The sequence below is a fragment of the Polyergus mexicanus genome, unplaced genomic scaffold (assembly GCF_030449975.1).
Source record: "Polyergus mexicanus isolate NDT 795.1 unplaced genomic scaffold, iyPolMexi1.0 SCAF_9, whole genome shotgun sequence".
Classification (NCBI taxonomy): domain Eukaryota; kingdom Metazoa; phylum Arthropoda; class Insecta; order Hymenoptera; family Formicidae; genus Polyergus; species Polyergus mexicanus.
Genome location: NW_027223329.1, coordinates 398,196 through 419,654, shown reverse-complemented (window position 1 = coordinate 419,654; position 21,459 = coordinate 398,196). Strand labels below are relative to the sequence as shown.

General features: G+C 33.1%; 3 protein-coding genes across 13 annotated transcripts; 1 reads left to right on the top strand and 2 right to left on the bottom strand.

Annotated features, from left to right (window-relative positions):
• On the bottom strand, positions 1-19,428 carry LOC138936568 (BTB/POZ domain-containing protein 7). Of its 7 annotated transcripts, none has more exons than XM_070302084.1 (12): positions 18,818-19,428; positions 17,469-17,726; positions 16,705-17,087; positions 15,992-16,542; positions 15,748-15,911; positions 15,287-15,671; positions 15,029-15,181; positions 14,795-14,933; positions 14,371-14,549; positions 3,407-3,622; positions 2,773-3,086; positions 1-2,530 (listed from the first exon to the last, which is right to left on the bottom strand). In XM_070302084.1, exons 2-12 carry the CDS (start codon positions 17,705-17,707, stop codon positions 2,497-2,499), a joined length of 2,757 nt encoding a protein of 918 aa, XP_070158185.1. In that variant the 5' UTR covers positions 17,708-17,726; positions 18,818-19,428; the 3' UTR covers positions 1-2,496. The 7 variants fall into 7 exon arrangements, with proteins under 7 accessions (XP_070158185.1, XP_070158180.1, XP_070158186.1 ...); XM_070302079.1 differs by having other exon boundaries at positions 14,795-14,951; positions 18,818-19,426; XM_070302085.1 differs by having other exon boundaries at positions 2,773-3,053; positions 14,795-14,951; positions 18,818-19,425.
• On the top strand, positions 6,706-14,183 carry LOC138936569 (uncharacterized). Of its 5 annotated transcripts, XM_070302088.1 has the most exons (4): positions 6,706-6,897; positions 7,302-7,578; positions 12,233-12,316; positions 12,428-14,183. In XM_070302088.1, coding segments are annotated over exons 3-4 (1,236 nt in total). In that variant the 5' UTR covers positions 6,706-6,897; positions 7,302-7,578; positions 12,233-12,314; the 3' UTR covers positions 13,662-14,183. The 5 variants fall into 5 exon arrangements, with proteins under 5 accessions (XP_070158189.1, XP_070158188.1, XP_070158191.1 ...); XM_070302087.1 differs by lacking the exon at positions 7,302-7,578; XM_070302090.1 differs by lacking the exons at positions 6,706-6,897; positions 7,302-7,578 and adding an exon at positions 10,804-10,839.
• A 338-nt stretch (positions 19,429-19,766) lies between the features above and the next one.
• LOC138936570 (dehydrogenase/reductase SDR family member 4-like) lies at positions 19,767-21,388 on the bottom strand. The gene is made up of 5 exons (XM_070302092.1): positions 21,163-21,388; positions 20,828-21,005; positions 20,395-20,619; positions 20,173-20,307; positions 19,767-20,088 (listed from the first exon to the last, which is right to left on the bottom strand). Exons 1-5 carry the CDS (start codon positions 21,276-21,278, stop codon positions 19,918-19,920), a joined length of 825 nt encoding a protein of 274 aa, XP_070158193.1. The 5' UTR covers positions 21,279-21,388; the 3' UTR covers positions 19,767-19,917.
• Between the last annotated feature and the right edge of the window lie 71 nt (positions 21,389-21,459).

Genomic DNA, 21,459 nt, shown 5'->3' with positions numbered 1-21,459 from the left:
GAGCGCTATCTATTATGCGAATCATAAAAAAAAAAGATAAAATAATTTCGAGAATTTTTTGGCGAACGTAACGTAACGATTGCTGATAGCTTAGAAATAAACAATTTTGAGATAAGGAAAGAAGAATCGTGAGTATTCGAATGGAAGTATCATTTAATTAACTTTTCTTTTTTTGCCGAAACTATACGAATGTCAAAATACTACTCTCGCGATATACCTCAGTCTATACAGTATTAATCTCTATCTACGTGATAACTATTCTTTTACTCTGGTCTTAAAAGTTGGTCTAGTTGATTTTAAATTATATATAACTTCACCAACTTCTCTCTCGATCGTGGATTTCATCTACTACTGACGCTTGTTACATTACTTGATACGATCGTGAATTCGCGATCTAATATCGTTTGACAGACTCAATAATTTTACGAATACGCAAGATAGTAAAGGCGAATGACACACTTTACAAAGCAGACGATCGGTATTTATAATAGCTTATGAATATCGCGTACAGTTAATATATTTTACATAATAATATATATATCTTTCTAATCCGCAGGGCAGGGAAGTCTGTGAGAAAGGTTTATATTGTAAACCACAATGATCATCGAATCAAGAACTTTCTCGAATAATATCACATTTTATGTCGGCGCTGTTATCATCGCCGACAACGTCGAATTTCATTCCAGCTTAGAAACGAAATGCGTCTTTTAAAGACATATATAACAAAAAAATATTCATATAATACAATTAAATTAATTGAACGTTTGATGAGAGATTTACGAACGCATAATATTTGTATACATATACATATATACGCAGGAAATAATAATTTCAAGTATCTAACGTAAGGACGGTAAAGGAATCCCTCGAATATGTGCTTAAACACGAGTTCTCTATATCGAGAATATCTTAATGATAATAATTACAATACATCCCACACGTCACGCGATGCAGAAGAGCCGCGTATTAAATAAAGGATAGTCGTGTTATTCGTCCATATTAATCTTACATCTGTATGTTTTTATGGAGTAATTAATTTCCGCCTGATCGTTGTTACTTCGACAAGAGTGAAAGTGGCTAATACGCGTTTTTGCTACGGCATACACATGACGGAATTGAAATAAAGTCTGACATTTTACGACTTTTGCGAAACGACGTATACACAATGACCCAAAAACAAACTTTTGTCTCGGTTGAAAATTCTTAATCGAAAGAGTAAAACTGTAGTCGATCATTTTTCGATTAACGAATTTGAATGTGCGAGAGTTTAATTGGATGTGGCATTTCTTCAATCTTCAATTGTTATTACTTTAACAATTACTGCCTCTAATTACTTGTTTCGAAATCAGAAATTTAGAATTCTGTTGAGTGAAATGCCTCTTGAAATTATATAAGAGATCTCTCATCCCTATTATAAACTCGGTATGCCGAGAACTTTCAAGATTCAATCGCGCGTAATACGATATTAATAGCTCGGAAATAGAACTTAATTTTTTTTATAATTAACTTTGTAGAATATCTGCAGATAGTACGCGACTTCTGGATCACCCCGATACACGCACGTATCCCATTTGCGGATGTAGTAGAATCAAGAGCGACGGAGCAGGCAAGGCCGGTATTGTGTGGAGGCGTTACATTTAAATTCATGGAAAATTTTTTCTTAGAAAATTCTCATGCACCCGGGCATACTTAGCGATAATTAATTAACCCATTAAATATCGTGGACGTCACGCACGCTTTTTACGACCAGAGGCGCCCCGGACGTTATCTCTAAGCGCGCGATATATGTTTTATCGATTGGATTTTCTCTCTCTCTTGTATACTTACAGTCTTACTATAGCCCATCGCATACATCGAAACTGCCCTAGAAGAGAAGAAAAATTAAAAAGTTTCACATGTGCGGTAAAATGTCATCAAGCCGCTTCGCGGCTCCATTCGCGTATAAGTTGCTCTGCCGCGCGTTCACCCGCCATTCAAGAACAAAGAATTATACACTTTCACTCTCCTCTGTCGTGTAATTATGTAGAGTAAGGACGGTGCTCTGCAAGCACACAAGACGCGATTTATTCAATACATTTCGTTACACATTGTATTACTTTTACTCTTCCCATCTGGAAACTTTCTTGTTAAACAGTCTTGACAGTCTCCGGAATCGTGAATACACATTATTCCCCCGAGCATACACGCGCATACGCACAATACACACACACACGCATAAGTACACCCACATACACATATCACGATTGCATAATTTATATGTATAAATTACAATCGCAATTTTTTGTCTCGTACGATTGCACTTATTGTTAATTATTACATACATATATATATATATATATATATATATATATATATATATATATATTTATATATTGTGCGGTGAAACTTCTCTGTATACACCGTATACGTTCGCGAAGTGGCACCGTACTCGTAAGCATATTTCTTTCGCGTGTTCACAACGTATGACTCCCCCAGGGGAATCCAGTAAGATTACTTTTAAACCAAGCATTTTCCCATCTTCTTTTCAAGTCTGCTTTAAATAAAATGTACATACAATTATATCCTTGTAATAAATTTGTACCCGCAATAACAAGGTTTGATCGATACGATAAACGACTATATAATAATAAGGGACGATAAAGGGAAAGAGAGAGAGAGAGAGAGAGAGAGAGAGAGAGAGAAAGAGAAAGAGAGAGAAAGAAGGGAGGGGGAGATCAGTAGTTGCCACATTGTTCGCTCCTACCGCATATTGTATATAAATTTCAAATAAACCTCGGTAAGGCAGTGCCAGCACGATGATACACATAAGGTGGTGGTGGCGGACCAGAGAAATGTCTTTGATGCTGATGAGGAAGCGACGACCGATGGGCCTCGATGGTTCCGCCACTCGACGGGGAGATATGCGGCAAAAGGTGCGACGCCCCGTCACCGAGATCCAATTCCAGTTCCTGCTCCTCGATTAAATGCAAAGCGCCGAAGGAGGCCGTCGCCATCGCTACGTCCGGCATTACGCCCGATAACTGGCCATCGCTGCAGGAGTTGGCCTCTTGTTGCTGCGAACGAGAAATGAGAGCCGTCTCTCGCATCTAATCCGATTCTCGATCAGTACGTGCCATTAATCGTGAGGTTTCGCGATCGCGAACGTTGATACAATAAAAAAAAAAAAGCTAAGAAAGTTTCGATTGCGCCAGCGCAGCTCGAATTAAATTAGACCGATTGGAGCAATCTTCCTCTCTTACTAGATTATAATCTCAGCCAACGGTACACAAGGCGAACAAAGGGAATTTAATTAAAAAAGTTGCTGGGATCTAAGAGCACAACCGAGCCTAAAATACGAGATTAAAATTGCTCTCCGCGTGAGATATCGGTATGAACATATATGTGTAGAGCGTATCGCGTCCCTTACCTCGGCCAGAAGTCTGCAGCTCTCTCCCTCGGTCACTATAGCTGGAAGTTCGTGTCTATGTGCGTAAGACGAAGTCGGCCGAGGAAATGTCATGTTCCTCCCGTAACACACCGGGGCGGTAGTTCTCACACGAATACCCATGCCCGGCGAGTCAATGTCCTCTATATCTGTCATCCTCTGCTCGTTTTGCTCTTTTATACTGTAAGACGCTGTGTTCTGAAATCGATACGCGGACAATTTATCGCGCGCCGTCCGCTAAATGAAAGATGTATTAAAAGCCGGGAATAATATCGACGGGAGAGAAAGGAAGACGGAATTGGAGCGGAGAGGTTTATGAAACGTACACGGTACAGAATCCGCAGATTATCTCGAGAACCGCGATCTCGAGTGTCGAATAAAACGAGGCTGATGACATAAATAGACGATGCTTAGCGCGAGAATTAGAGTCGATTGACCGGGAGTACACGGGACGAGCATAGAAACAAATTGATAGAAATGAATCCCTATCGTGAGAGAGAGAGATAGATAGAGAGGAAGGGTTCTACCCTTCCGAAATAAAACGTGACCTAATTCACATGTGTTGCATGTAGAGGAATATACATGTAACACATATACAATATATGGTATAGTGATCGAAGAGCGATGCTTTGCATACGTTATAGACAGCTGTAAATTAACAAACATGAATGCGTGATTATTTCACGCACAATAATTGACGCTTGGGGCTTCTCAGGTTCCCTTCTTTCCATTAAAATCTTCCCACACCTGAACGATTCTCAAAATTACATGCGCGTAAATTTCTTCTTAATGGACGCAAGAACGAAAAATACTCATGACGAAGCATTTTCCTTTCGTTACACGTGATTTTTATGCTGTATTTTTTTCCTTTCCTTTTGTCATTGTTTTCAGTTGACCGTCACGTTCTTATGGATGACAAGTTGCCAAACAGGAAGATATTAAATCATTATATTATGTCGTGTGAATCCAAATGTAAGCAAGCGATGATATCAACGTAAAATGCAATGAATTTCTGCACGTATTACCGTGATATCACCTAGAATAATGTTTACGTATCAAACAACAATCTTATCATAAAAATACCGACGGGTTGTGTGTGGGATAAATTATATAAATAATGATAGAAATAGTATTGTGTGTGTAAAACACATAATTTATGAGAATTATATACTTAACACTAATTATGAGCAATTAATCCTAAAAAATGATAAACACATTTCAAATTAAGACCGATAAAAAAAAATTATTTAAATAGCTTCATTTAAATAAAATAATATTTTTAAAAAAAGAGAGAGAGAGAGAGAGAGAGAGAGAGAGAGAGAGAGAGTTTGATCTTTTATATTGTTTCTAAAGTTTATCTTTATAAATTATAATAGTTTAATTTTAATGATAAAATGTTGCTATAAAAAAGAAAATTTTTAATGTTTGATGACAGATAATTAGTATATTTATTTTAATGATGTATATTGACTTGTATTTTTTATTCAATCTTAATAAGTTATCTAGAATCAAAAACGTAAGCAAAATGATTTCGATTAAACATGAATAACAATTGATTAGATCGGCGAAATAATTATCTGTTTTCCTTGTGAATCGATCGCTGCCGATAAATTACTGGAAAAAAAAAAAAATAAATAAATAAATAAATAACGTAGCACGTGCTGCAAACTGCAGCATGATGAGATTTCTTTTTATCTCGCATTATCTAAATAAAAAATAAGTGATCCAAGGAAATACAAAAGTGTAGCAAATTATCAAAACAATTACCAGAATTCATCTGATACGTATATAATGTTGTTTTCATACGTTAGATACGTTACATCATCGCACGTGAATAACGATAATGCATTGTCTATACAGATCAACATAGTGTTGACAGTGACATAGTATTAACGCCACGTCTTAACGTGTACAATTTCAAATCGTATATAATGTTTCGCATTTGCAAATGTGTATTAAAAAATCCTTTGCTTGTCTCTCTATAACTCTATATTATCAAAAAATGCATATTAAACATTGTAATGAAAAATTAATTGAATAATTTCTTTGTATCAAATTCTGTAGAAATATATAAGAGCGTTTCTTATAATCCATAATAATATACCATATATTATTTAATAAATATTAAAACCAAAAAAAATATACGACATAATAAAAATTATATTAATTAATATTTTTGCGTAATCCATCTCTTTCCAATAAATTTTTGATATAATTAAAAATAACTATTACATCTCTCTTGCAGTTTGAAATTAAATCCGATTTGTTTACATTGTACATTCCTTTTTCCTCTTTTTTTTTTTTTTTTTTAATGAAAGAATATGATTCGAACAATTTTATATTGATAATATTTGTTTTTTGTACGCATCTTGTTACCCGTTATACATCCAAGTTACAATGATGCAATACGCTGCATGTGTTTAATAATACATATCTGCATTTATTCATGCATAATACTATACAACGTATTATAACAGATTGCATGCATTTCATCCGATTGACAGCACTGCAATGTCATTTCACATGATTCATTCGCTTATCACCCCGATGCGATATTACGTGTATTATCATCATATAACCTCGTTCAATGTGTAAAATGAAATATATGTGATAGATTATTTTTGATAAAACTGAGTCAACAAAGAAATTCTAAAGAAAAAATTGCAATATTAAAATAAAAGTATAATATATTTACAACAAAATATAGAAATATAATAATAATAAAATATATATATATCAAAAAAATCAAAAATTTTTAAACTTTTAACAGCAAAATAAAAGAGATGGGCAAAAATTTGCTCTATAATATATAACGAATTTTTATTTTTGCAAAGAATAAAAAGAAAAACTTTTATTTTTTTTCCAAGAGGAAAGAATAGAAAGAAATAAAATATTTCGAATATTAAATATTTAATCTAAAAAAAAAAAATAATAATAATTCTCACAACATAAATTGTGCTGTTTTATTTTAATCCATATTTTTGTAGTTTATATGTCGTAAAATGAGATACATGACGTACTGACATTGAAAAATCTCGATATCACGACTATTCAAAATCGCGATTTCTCTAACGAAGAACATTTCCGAGGACTCGTTTGCATCTCATTGAAATGAGATGAAGTGCGTATCTCGCAGCGCTTACATATCGTTATTTTCTCGACATTCTTTTCTTTCCGCGTCTCTCTCGCACTCTCGTGTCTAATTCCATGTCGCATTAGAAGACGCAGATAACAGATCGGGCAGCTGAAAAAGGGGGAGAAATAGCAAGCAGTCAAACAGAGCGACAAGAGCCTCGTCGTAACGTCAGTCGCGCGAATTACGTTGTACAAAACCAGCGCATCGCAGTGCATAAAGGTTGCAAAAAAAAAAAAAAAAAAAAGTTTGACATCGACGTGTTTGTTTCGAATCACGCGCACGATCATTTTGTCACGTCGATCGCTGCATCGCTTGCGATTCAGTCTGTGTCATTAAGGTAAACGATACTCCAATTAATAGTAAGATATGCAAAAAATTACATTTTCTTATTAAGACAAATATAGATGCAAGAATGGATGAAACGCGATGTTCCGCTAATTAAAATTTTCGAAGCGTTGATTCGTGCATGATATAACTGATGATAAATGACTAATGAAAAATATAAATTTTCTTATTTTTACTCTATAAAAGTGCTTCATAAATAATATTTGAGATTGGTATATGACTTCTGTGTTCACTCCAGAAAAATGTTTTTAAAAAAAATTCTAAACAAATAGATAAGAAGCATATGTGTGTTTTACTCTAGACTCAATTGATAAATTAATAAAATATATATGAAAAAATTACAATTCTCTACCATTAAGACAAATATATCAAAAACACATAGTATTAATTTTATAGTTATAGGAATAAAAATCATCGTTTCTCTCTTGCAAATATATCTATCGTTTAAAACTGACCACGAAATTTAAAGAGAGTGATGCCGAGAGTGCTTGCCAAAAAGTGATGACCTCGTCAGCAAATTTTGGCGGCCAAGATTCTTCACGCAGCATCTCTGATCAATACTTACAAGATTTGTATAACAAAATTACGACAGTGTCTTTTAAAAACCTGAATCTCTCCTTCGTGTCTTAAAAGAATTGGGATAATAAATGTACGCTGCATAAGAGATAAAGATGTATGTTTAGAACATAGTTTGGCGAATTTATATAAGACAAATTATAATTACTGCGTTAATATATATCGTGAGCTGCGCAAAAATTTTCAATAATATTGCTTGAAGGAGAGAACCTTCCTACGTTTCTCAAGCCTTTTCATTATAAGACGAAATACTTAATAACGTGTTATTTGAGATAAACAGCGGCTTAAAATGGCAGTTGCATAACGCGCAAAAATGTCGATGTTTTGTTCCTTTCATTATCGCTGCATTATCTTGCAGTATTTAAAAAACGTACGCTTATAGCAAATCTATATTGTTATTTATTTGCATTTACGCGATAGAAACGGCAATGATATAATTTTAGTATCGAACAAGTTATTTAAAAAAGATGGGACTATGCTCGGATGATAAAAATTGATAGCATAGAGTCAGCGCGGATATAAATAGTAAATGAAAATATGCGATTTTAACGTGATTTAACGTTTCAAGCTTCGTCCTTGTAAGCGTATTTCGTGTGCTCGACATATAACTAAATCTCTACCTATAATTTTGTTATTTTAATCGCTTTTAGAAAATGTAATTTGTTATCATAACGAATGTTTGATAATAATCCTAGTTTTATAAGGCACGTTTTTTATTTTAAGATATATATCTCATCTATGAATGCGTTCAATTGATCTAAAATTCAATTCTAGTGCTTTAAGCAAACTAATGTCATTACTTCTTCGTTTCACGGCCATTATTTTTGTACATACAAAGTATTTATATAATAGATTTATATTAAATACGAATGTGAGAAAACTGAATATTGATTAAATACTCTATCACGCGTAAATAATTTGTTTAAACGTCAGAAAATTTTTAATAAAGCTCACAAATATATAATTCAAGGTTCTTTAAATTCTATTAAATTCTATTAAATTCTTACCGCAAGTCGTGTCTATTTTTCTGTATGAAATTATAGTATAATCTCAAAGTCCGTGAAGAAAAATTAACATATTATCAATGGTACCAAAGATGTTAAGATATTCCGAACGCTGAACGCATCTCCAAGTTCTCAACTCTATACGTCAAACTTGCCGTATGTGTGGCTGCGGAAATCGTGTTTCGCATGCACAAGTCCGTCTGAGATATTATTTGAATTAATTCGCGACATCTGTTTATTGTTACGGTTGCCATTGTGTCATGTTTCGATCGGGTAGTCATTTATGCACGTGCAATGATGATGCAACAAGGAAATCGATTAAAGAATTATAAAATCCTTCAAAATCAATCATTATATAATCATGAGGAAAGTTATTGCGAAAGATATCGATTGCCAAGTTTTTGTTTTCATTTATCGTTGATAATATCTCAAGGATAGTTCGTTTAAGATAGTCCTAATTACAGAACGAACTTTCCGTTCAATCCTATATAATTAGTACAATTACATATTATTATAAAAAAATATGATAATTTTTTTAAAGCCTGTTTAACAAATATCGTGTTGCTTCTGATTACATCCGGAGAAGCATCGGCTCTATATGTCAAAAATTATTGTTAAAAAAAATATTATGTGCTATTCTATCATAAGAATTTCTGAATTTTAATTTGGAATATGTACACGATTAGAAAAATATTTAATATAATAAATATCGCGGAAGGAGAGTGCGCGAAGTAAGATTATCGATTAAGATAAATCGATTTTAAATTGGTTTAGAAATCCATAGGTAGAAGAAAGTGTGAGAAAGGGATCTGGGGCATCCTGTGAAGTAATAGTTATGCATTGAAGCACAAGATATAAGTTAAGTAACACTATACGTCTAATATCCGTCAATGTGTGGAATAAGAACCTGAAACGCGCATAATCCAACATAGAACAGCTTCCGCGTTAAGAACGTATGTAAATGCGTTTGCATACGCGGAATAGAGGCGTGATCGAGCCTATTAGTAAAGCATAATCACTACAAATCTAATGTATGTTTCTATGATCATTGACCAATTATTATGACACATGCATCATACTAAAATATAGAAAAAGCGCAAACGATTGTACGATTTTACATTGATATATGAGAACGAGGAAATCGCCCCGAGCATTTTCCCCTCTTTGTCTCATTTAATTTCCTCGTATGCTACATTTATCTTCCAGTAACTTATTAATCATCGTTAAATCAATAAAATGTCAAGAGGGATTCACGGTATGAATAGTTTATCAATAGTGTATCAATAATGTATCTTTCCCAGTTAATTATTTACACTCACACAAACTTTATTACGAATAATAAGACAAAGAAAAATATCTTAGTGGCGTGGCAATTATATGGGAATGCGTCAAATTGACGGATTATCGCAACTAGACATGAAGATTATGAATATTAAATATATATCGGCCAAACTCTCAACATATCTTTATTATTTTAATTAAATTGAGAAAAAAATACTCTCATATAGAAAAATATACTTGAAAAATTAAATAATTATTTTAATATTGAATAGCAATTTTAAAATTATTTATACACTTCAATGAGATATATCAACTTACAGATCATATTCATTAATTAATCTCTCGCAAAGATTTTTACTTTTATTATCATAAAAATAATTTATACCGCGAAATATCAATAAGTTAGAAAAAACAAAGTAAATAAAAAAATATTATTACAATACTGAAGAAGTATCAATGACAATGCAATCTAAACATCTCTCTTCGGAATGATTTCCGAAAATAAATTCACACGCCATTATTTTATTTAGAAATAAAATATTACGTAACATACGTGTATCGGTGCTCGTCACGGTGTCGTTACGGACTCTACTCGAGCAATTATACAAGGCGCTAGGGTTAATTAAATACACCTCGCTAACAATAGATTACATAATCCTGAGAATGACTATTAACTTTTAACAATTATCTTATAAAATATAACAATTATCTATAAAAATATACATGCGCTATTATTACCAATTATTAGAGAAAAAAAAAAAAAAAAAGAAACTGTTTTAGAAAAGGAAAAAAAAGAACGTTAGCTATGCAATAAATAATAGATTTAACAAATCCGAATGACCGTGATATTAATAAAGCTGCAATTGTTCCGTAATTGTAAAAATCCACGGGATTTAGAAACAATTTAATCACAAACGGACTTATTAATTTTGCTTTTGCAACATTTATCTTAACAGTCGAAGTTTATTATAGGAATGCAATATAAATAGATCGTGCACTGTTTAGCCGCGATACTGGATTGATTAAGCCAGAAAGACTCGACTGTGTTTTTATCGATGCACGATTGTATCCATGTAAGTGCAAATAATGACATTTGCGTTCTTCTTCTTTAGACTAGAACTGCGCCTCGAGATGCCACGTCATTCATGCTGCAAAATCGGGTCATTATAACCCGTTGTTTTTTTTTGTTTTTTATTCTAGTACAGTTGCACTTTGAAATTTTTTTGTGCGTACTACTAACCGTTACACTTTAGAATTTATTTAATGCGTAATCTACTGAGCAGCGATAAAAAAAATGCTTATCTACAAGATGAATTTGCATGAGTCGTAGTCGCGAACGACAGTTTTAATTGACAACGTTCTCTCTCCATGATATATAAAATAGCACGACGCTTTACAAAGACAGTTAATGCTGGATACGCGAGCGAACGTTAACGAATGAAAAATACATATATGTTCTTATATCAAAGATAGAGTTGCGAGCGCTAAGTCATTGTGCCGTGTAATGATAAGGTGAGATTTTTTTCAAATGGATAGATGTCACAAACGTATCTATGATATAGAAGTCATTTTTAAAAAATTTTTTAAATTTTATTAAACGCATATCCGAAAATTAAAAGAGCTTTAGAGGTCATATTATATATATATATATATATATTCAGCTTTTTAATTTGTAAATTGATAATTCTTTTTATATAATCACACATCAAAAATCCGCTTTTATTTCGCAAATATTCAAAGTTACGACCGTTTATTTGTACGCAAATTTTAATAAAATCTTTTAATCCTTATTATTTAAAAAGATGGAAAAAGCCACGTTACGAAAAAGGAAAAGTGAGACATAAAACGCAAAATTTATGAGAAACATTGATTTACAACTATTGTTGAATTCAAATCAAAATCAAAGTTAACGGATCGAGATTTTGTCTTGATCCAAATTGACAACACAACACAATAATAAATTTCAACTATTCTAGTATTCAAAACAAACTGAAATAACACAAAGTTCATGAATCATGACACAATCTATAATTCATAACACATATCTCTTCCGAGATATATACACGCATACATACGTTGGAATTCTGGAAATATCATTTTCTAATACAGGGTATGGTTAAATGAATTAAAATATTTAATATTTAAAATTTTAGTTTTCGGATTTATATTATTTATTAATATTCTTTGTTTATTTTTCAATGAGTTTTATCATTTCTAAAATTTAATTCTTTTTATATCTACAGTTTTATATCTACAGTTTACTTACATTTTAATATATAATTTGGAGTAACAATTTCTTTTTTTAAATTAAATTTAATTTAATTCAAACAATCCAATCAAAAAGTTTTATTAATACAATATTAAGAATTAAGGAATTTTAGTAGAAATATCAAACTTGTAAATAAATAATAAAATTATATAGCTAACTTTAAGCGAATTTTAATTTAAGAGAAATTTATTTTACAGCTTAGCTAGAGCTCCGAGATAGTGACGACTAAAGAACGGTCAATTTGTGCCAAAGAACACTTGACTCCAATTTCCAAGTACAATGTATGTCAATTATTTTATAATATGTGTATATAATCTTATCTTGACATGTATATAATGGTCTCGACATTTTAATTTTTCTGAGATAATCATTGATATATGAAATTTTTTTAGGAAAACGCAATCATCGATCAGCATGCTTCCTGTTAAAAATCTAGATACATTATTAATACAAACGTACGGTCCAGATTTTCAAATATACGATGCGGAGTGGAAACAATTAACAGATCCCGGAGAAAACTTCGGTAGCCAGATATTAGCCATTACTGTCAATGCCGAACAAAATGGCAAGAAGAGAACCTTAAACATGGTTGTCAAGTTACCACCAAAATCACAGTACTTGCTAGATTTGTTTGACAGTCCGATAACTTTCAAGAAAGAACTGGATTTCTACAGCATTGTAGCGCCGGAGTTTTTGAAACTACAAAACGAAAGCGGAATTCCTGAAGAGGCTCTAAGCGTCATCACACCGCGATTCTTATGCGGCAGATTAGGCTTACGAGATGCGCAGTGTTTCGATGAGCAAGCTGCAATCATTTTAGAAAATTTGAAAGACGACGATTATACGACGCAAGATCGCATTCTTGGTCTAGATAAAGTGCACATGGATTTTGCGATCAGTCACTTAGCCAAAATGCATGCCATAACAATCGGCCTGAAGCTCAAGAAGCCTGATTTCTTCAAAAGAGTGGTGCTGCCCGTTCTTGAATACATCGTGAACGAGGATGCAAAAGATTGCGTAAAGAATATGGTACAAAAGGCGCACAACGATTACAAAAACATGAAAGAGGCGGAATTTTATCTGGACAAGATCGAGAAGACGCTCGAGTACGCGAAGCGCATCACCATAACGCCGAAAGAACCCTGGACGACACTGGTACACAACGATTTCTGGGTAAATAATATGCTGTTCAAATATGATAAAACAGACAAGCCGATTAATATGAAAATTGTAGACTTTCAATTGACGATCTACGACTACGGCGTGCACGATCTCGTATTTTTCCTCATATCGAGTTCCCGGAAAGAGGTGCTCGATGAACATCTCGACGACATGATTGACTTATATTACAACTCTTTCATCGAGTGTTTAGAATCACTAAACGTGAACACAAACATATTTCCCAAGAGCCAGTTTATGGAGCAATTAAATCAGTGCGCTCCCATCAAATTCAAGCAATGCATCATGATGGTGCAGGTAATCCAAGCGGCGCGTGGCTCTGTTACGGAATCGACTGATACGGCGGACAAAAACGTTTTCAAGGGTGGCATCAATGACGAGAATTGCAAACAAAAAATGCTCCACATCTTATCTGTATTCGATCGAAAGGGATGGCTTGTGAAATGATTAGAAGCGAAAGACTACTTTTGAAAAATTAATTCTTTCGTAGAGAATTGTTTTGTTTGCCTATAAAATAATCGCCAAATAATATAATAATAATAGAAAAAATTGATAAGCATTTCATACGATCATATTTGTAAAATTGTAAATAAATATTGATGAGAAGATTTTTTAAGACATGTAAAACATGTTAAGACAATGTAAAACATGTTAAGGACCAAAGCTAGTGATTATATTGATATATGAATGACATATTGTATATGAATATTTAACTAAGTCAATAATTGTTAAGATGATATATAAATATTAACACACGAAAGATGCAATTTAACTGTTACGGTGCTAAAAATGTGATCAATATTTGCCGCATTTTGGCTCTCATTCACGTGAAGTAGAGAACTTGATCATGCCAACATGTAAATATTGTAAATTATGAAATAGTATTTTTTAATAAAACTTATGTATACACGATTCTATTTTAAATGAGGTTATATATTCATAATAGAATATGTATAATAAAACAGCAAATTTGCATTCATATGCTTACCTACATTATTAAAATGTAGAATAATTACATATATCTAAGATATACGTAATTTTTTTCTTTTGTTTTTAATATTACGCGATTTATTAACACTATTATTGTTATAAATTATTATAAATTGCCTAAGATCAAAAGCAAAGTAAAAAGCGGTAACGAAAAGAAAGTACTCACCTCCAAAAGATCAGCCACAGTATCGGGTAAGTTGAATTCCCTGACAACACGCAGTCGCACTTGCCGATTTATTTCGTGTCGTGAAGAAAGTGGCAAACTTATGGCCCGCTGACAGCTCGGTGATTGCTTCAATTTCTGCTCTCGTTTCAGCATTGCAGCCATCGTTGCAGAATCTGGCACTACAACAATCAATCAAGTTCATTATTTTCTATCAATTATCAATTAAATCTATCTATTATTTTATCTTTTAATCTTTTAATTAAAGATATCGTTAAAATGTTTTTATTTTCTTATATAGCTTATATATCGACATAAAGTTAAATTTTCGTGTCGAGATTATATATAATACCCAAGTTTTTATAGTATGTCAATTTTAGATTTTCGAAACATAATGAAATAGCGTAATAACTAAATGTCGTAATACCTGGAAATGCTGCAGCGAGAACATCAACACCAGCGGTACCCATGGCTCTTGGTTTCTCCTCAACCATGTACAGCGCATCCGGTATATCTGCCACGTATCGCGGCCTCCGTAATCTCACTAAATCGGCTTCTTGGATCATCTGTTCTTCCACCAAAGACTGATAACCAATAAATATAATCCATCAACATGTACATCGATAAATCTTCCTAGAAGTTTAAAAACGATTAGCATTACCTTAATTTCTTCATAATATGGCATGAATAGTCTTGGTCTCACGAAAAATCCGTTCTTTTTCCCGCCTCTTATCCAAGCATTCACTCTTAAATTATCTCTTTCGTCTCCTATCATGTGACTTGGCGGAGTTGAAACCAGTCCTCTCCTAATAGCCTGAAATTATTAAACATAATGTATTAACGAGATATATAATTTTTTTGAATAATTTAAAATATTTTGCAAGAAAAAAAAAAAATATATATATATATATATACACACCTGTGCTAATGCTTCGTTATTCGGTGGCAATATATGATCTATTCTGACAAGCGGCAAAAGTTCGCTTAGTATCTCCCTTAATTCGATGTCGCTGAGATCTCTCTTCTTAATACCCTTTCTGGTCACGGAGTGCACGGTATGGCTAAGCAAATTAGGCTCTCGATCCTCCATTCGACGTACTAATTCATGTTCGCCCCATTTGAGCACTGCCTGCAGTACTTCAAGTTCGCTTGCTTGTAAAAAATGACTCTGTAATACATTCGTTAAATGGATATGATCTAACTGATGGAGAATCGAAGACGAAGCAATCGGCTGAAATTCCTCCCTTAAATAATGTAACGCTTGTCTATGCACCCATGCTGATCCGTGAGGTTGACTGCCCCACCTGCACATATAACATAATTTTTTGTATGTGACAAACTAATATTTGCAGAGAATCGATCAGTAATAAAAAAACATACTTGAGAACAGTCGGTAGCGATTCCAAGGTGAGATACTCCAAGATAAGATCCTCGCAACCTTGCGATAATATATCAAGTTCGAGAAATCGTCCGATTTGATACAATTCCATCGCTTCTTCCAAGGGACTCGGTCGCATTCGACCCGTATGTGTTAGAGCTTGAACCTATAAATTTAAACAAAAACATTAGTAATGTATAAAAGTAATGTAAAAAATATTCTCATGCTTAATACTGAAATATTTACCTCCCCTAAGCTACCAGCGCTGTTTCCGCAACCACTTCCTCGCAATATTAATGACAAGTCGACGGTATCTAGATACACAGCATGTAACAAGACTCTAGCATATCGCTTAGGTATTACACTTTCATCCAACACTATTCTAGTAGGTATATGGAGCGCCCTTTCTGTATGATCCTCGCCCGATCTGGTCCGTCTTTGTATTAAATTTCTAAAGAAAGGAGATCTCGCGGAGAGTATCGCTTTATGACATGGCAGCTCTAATTTAGGGCGAAATCCGTATTCCGAACTCCCGCTATCCGGTCTTTGATAATCGCTGTCCGAGGTGAATACAAGAGCGGCGTCGGCATAATCGCCAGTATCCAGCAAATATCTGAGATCATGCTCCAATGGATTTGGAGTTCCAAATTCTTCGCCGAGTCGCCGAAGTAAATTCGCTTCTAATGTTGCATCGTGCGGGCAGATATCACCAGTGTAAAGATACCGTAATAATGCTGAGAACATCTGCACTTCGAGATGCGGAGTTCTCAACTCCAAACATATTCTAGCACCATATCCTGCAATTTTTAACACAATATGTTTACCATAAGTGAATAATAATAATGTCTTATATAACATTACACTTTATATTGAACAATAAAGAATTTATTATATAAAGTAAGAAATTTTATTATTAAAAAGATTTTAAATTACAACATGTTTTATTATTAATTATGTACCAGGGCAACCAGCCAAGAGATCCCTGAAGTATGGGCATCTAGCAGAAAGCACGGCTCTGTGAACGGGAAAGCACGCTCCTCTATATACAAGATCCACATCGGAACAATGTTTGTAATCATATAACATTGACAGGTCTTGCTTGAAAGTAGCAGCCGGTGGTCTAGCTAGTTCAGCTTGAACATGAAGATCTTTCAATGCGGCTAATGCTTCATATTCCTCAAGTAGAGCTGTTGCTTCCAAGTGACTCCACGTGGACACCAAATCTCTAATAATTCTACCATGATCACATGCTTTAGAAGAGCGGCGTCTCCTAATAAATTTCTTGCGTAACGTTGCAAATCCTGTCATCTTCTTCTTTTTCTCTCTATACATGAATAAACAACTATAGGAAATTTGATGTGCGATCACATTTGTAACTTTCGTTTTTGAATAATTCTCTTTCTTTATTTATATGTTGAGATTCGATTTAAAATATAATATATTCTAAATTATGTATTTCTTTTATATATATATATATATATAAATTTTAATTTTATTATATATCTTTTTACGTTTCTCATTTTGGATCTATTTTAAAATAGTCATTAATCAAAATTATATAGACATATCATATATAAAATATGTAAGCTAAATAAAATATTTGTTATTTAGAAAATTATAATTAAATATAAAGTTATATAAAGTTATAGTTATGTTTTTTAAAAAGCAATAGCAATGAATAGTAATGTATAGCAATGAATTATATAAGATATTGATAATGTACCTAATTGCAATGCCATGTTGTTCTGGACTACTTGACGCTGAGAGTCTAGCTGCTTGGACTGAATCTCCACCTACGTTGGTGATGCTTGATGATGCAGAAGCACCCATTCTATGTGTCATGTGAGAGGCATCTCCACGCTGTCTTCTCATAAACCAAGAATCCCTTTTATCGGTACTATCTATACTTCTTATGCGTCTGCGTTGCAACACACACGGTGTTAAAATACGAAGTACATTCATTGCTTACCCAGACGACAGCCTAAAATAAATTTATCTGATAACAGTTTAATGTTAGGGCATGACATAGTTATCGCAAAATTAAAAAATTCATACAATATATATTTTATAACATAATTTTAAATATATGCTATAATCAAACTGATTTGATTTAATACAAAAACAAATAATCTATATATTGTATAATATACCAAGTAAATAATAATCTTTCATTTATTATAACTTATTTTTAAATAAATCTTAATTATGTATCTGTATTTATCTTTCCTTTTAATCACTTTTAATCAGTTATACTTCATCATCAATTCTGACAGCTATATAGAATTATATATTATTATTATTAAATTTTTATTCTATTCTTCAAATGTGTTCGAGCAATTTATTCAATAAGTAAATAAACAGATTAATTTATTTTGAACGAAAATTTTGACTATATCAGAGCATAATAAAAGTAAGTACAAGCATTAAAATGTATAATAAAAATTGTTTAAAGTAATTTGTATGTGTATATATTGTTTGTTAAAATAATTATCACCGATGTGTTTGAGCGAAAATATGTTTGAGTGCGTAAACGGGTCTTTAAATTAAGATCGAGTAATGGAGTAGAGATTGACATATTGATAATGCATTGCATGGCAACAGATTTGCGCGAATCTCTGAAAGGGTATCACTATCCGGACATAAGAGGAAAACAAGTTCACGAAAAGATCTCTGTAAGTTCGCAAGAATTAAATTATGCTGTGTGAAAAGATATATATACATATATATATATATATATATACATTTACACGGCTCTCCGTTTGACATACATGTCAAAGTTAAGACAGCAAACGCACAGTACAAATAAAGTGCGATGGGCGCGTTATATTAATCAACGATAATGCATGACGTACGAGAACGACACAGGTTCACTCACCTTCGCGTTCACAGGAAGGAAAGGAAAAAAAAAATATAGAAAACGCATGTGTGATATATAAACGGAACGCGTGAACGCGATAACGCTGCTAATGAACGCGGGATACACGTACAAAACATCGTCACTGCTGCATTCGCGACGAACGAAATCCGGGGTGGAGAGGGTGGGAGATGAATGCTCGACGTCGTCATCGTTACCTGGGTCTCCGGGACTGCTACCTCTCGTATCCATATTATTTGCGATCACGCACGACACTCGGCCGTACAACAAACTGGCACGGATAATCATCATCACAAAGCACGACGGCCATGTTTATAGCTCACGCGAGTGAGGGTATCCGTGTGAGTGCGTGCGCGCGTGTGTGTATATTGTGCGTGTGGTAAATAAAAGTGAAGCGAGAGGGCACTCTCCTTCTGACGATGTGGAGCTCGAGAGCTCGAATCGAACGAATCGATTACGCGACGATTCACGTCACAGGACGTATGTTTTCTGTCGCCAGTCAACGCTGTCGTCATCGCGTGTTCAATGACGTTTGATCCGCCGGGATGACTCGCGGCCGATCGTAACGAACGATTATTTGTTTATGACAAGCGTTAAATTTTTCGTGTTTTTAATTTACGTAACATTTCTAGGAGAGAACACTTGTTTTACGAGATTATTTCGCGACAGAGAAACATCTCGACGATGATCGAAGACATTATTCAGAATTCGGAATAGATCAAGCGCATAGCTTTTTGCACTGTGACGTCATGAGATTAATGTATCGCGGGAATTTTCTACTCCTTACGTCGATCAACAAAATGTCCCTTCAGAAGAAAACGCGCAAAAAATCCTTTTTTTAAATATTTTCATTGCATTTAAAGTTAAATAAAATCAGTTTAACTTATTACATTTAACGACAGAGCGACAATCTGTCCAATTATTTGTCAAAAAATACACACACACACACACACACACATTACATACATACAATCATATATATATATATAGTACATATATACATATACATGTGGTTAGTTTTCTTCCTCTCTTTATACTTATCTATTATTTGACATTTTGTTCGTCAATTATATGATATATATTATTATTTCTTATATGAATATATCAAACTGATATAATCTAAGATGTATACAATTGCGAAACAAATTATATGAAAAAAAAAACTCAAGCATCATATTTTACATGTATACTTATATAAAAATATATAAGAAAATAATCTTTTTCTTAACATTATTGTACAAAACTAGAAGTACAGAGAAAATATATAAAGTATATATAAAATGGTTATAAAGTAAATTTAGAGTCTTGATTGCATACCACCAGATACCACTATGGTTTCACCAGTAATGTAAGAAGCATCGCTACTTGCTAAAAAAGCGGCTACACTTCCAATCTCATCTGACGTTCCCAGTCTTTTCATATTAATACGTGATATAGCAACATTGTAGTTGTCCTCTGATTTGTACAACTAAAACCATGATAAATTCATATATAAGTTATCCTTCAATAAAACAATAGGTCGAACGATTTAGAAACGATTATAGAAAAATACCGGTTCTGAAAACTTAGTCTTTATTATTCCTGGTGCAATACAGTTTACACGAATCCCATCAAATGCAAGTTCTTCTGCAGTAGCTTTAGTTAGACCCAATAAAGCAGTCTTGCTAACTGAATATATACCTAATAACTAAAAGGAAATATATTAATAAGATAATTTCATATTATAAAGTTCTTTTAATATAAATAAGAGCAAAAATTTTTTCAATAAACTCACATTAAGAGGCACATATGCAGCAATTGAAGATACGATAATAATAGAAGGTGATTTACTGCATTTAAGAAGTGTCAAAGATTCTTTCATAAGCAAGAATGTAGACTTGACATTGATATCAAAAATTTTATCCCATACTTCCTCAGTGCTATCTAATACGGAGCCAACTACTGGGTTAACAGCTGCATTAGATATCAAAATATCCAAACCTCCAAAATTTGCTTTGGTCTGCAATTTTTTACAATTTTATCCAAACTTTTTATATATACTGATATATAATTATATTTAGATGATAAAACAATCTACTGATACTAATTTAGTACAAAAATATATATGTTCAAAAAATTGAAACATAGTTTCCTAAGAAAAAAGAAAATTATTACACGCATATACATATATGTATGTATATAGAAAATTAGCACTTGTTATAACTTACTTTTTCAAACAAATTTTTTCTATCTTCTGTCTTTCCCACATGGCAGACAGTACCTGCAACTTGTAATCCCTCGGTTTGAAGTTCTTCTACAGCCTTTTTCACATTCGATTCTTTACGACTGCTGATCATTACTTTAGCACCTTCTTGTGCTAAACGTTTCGCTATGGAAAATCCTATTCTGTGGAAGTTCAAAGCATAACCTAAGCATAGTATATTCAAAATGTTATACAACTAATTTTCGCAAGGACATAAGAATTTCTTCTTAGAATGACATTGACATATCGTGTGTGCAGAATATTCGAGTTATAATTTCAAATATGATTTTCTTATATTACCCCTCTGTAGAAGCTGTTACGATCGCGACTTTTCCCTCTAATCGGTTGCATTTTATCGAGCAAGTTACATTAGTACCGAAATTTCGGGCACTTTGATTTATTGCAGTACGCAACATTGTGAAAAGTATGATACACAACGTTCTTCGTGATGCGGCAAGTTAGCAACTTAATTGCAAGTCACGATGAATTACTGTGACTTTGAATCTGATATAATGCTATAAATATATAAATATTAGATACGGCTGTGAAAAATCGATACATCTAGTCAAACAGTACTCTGCGTTGATACCACTGCTT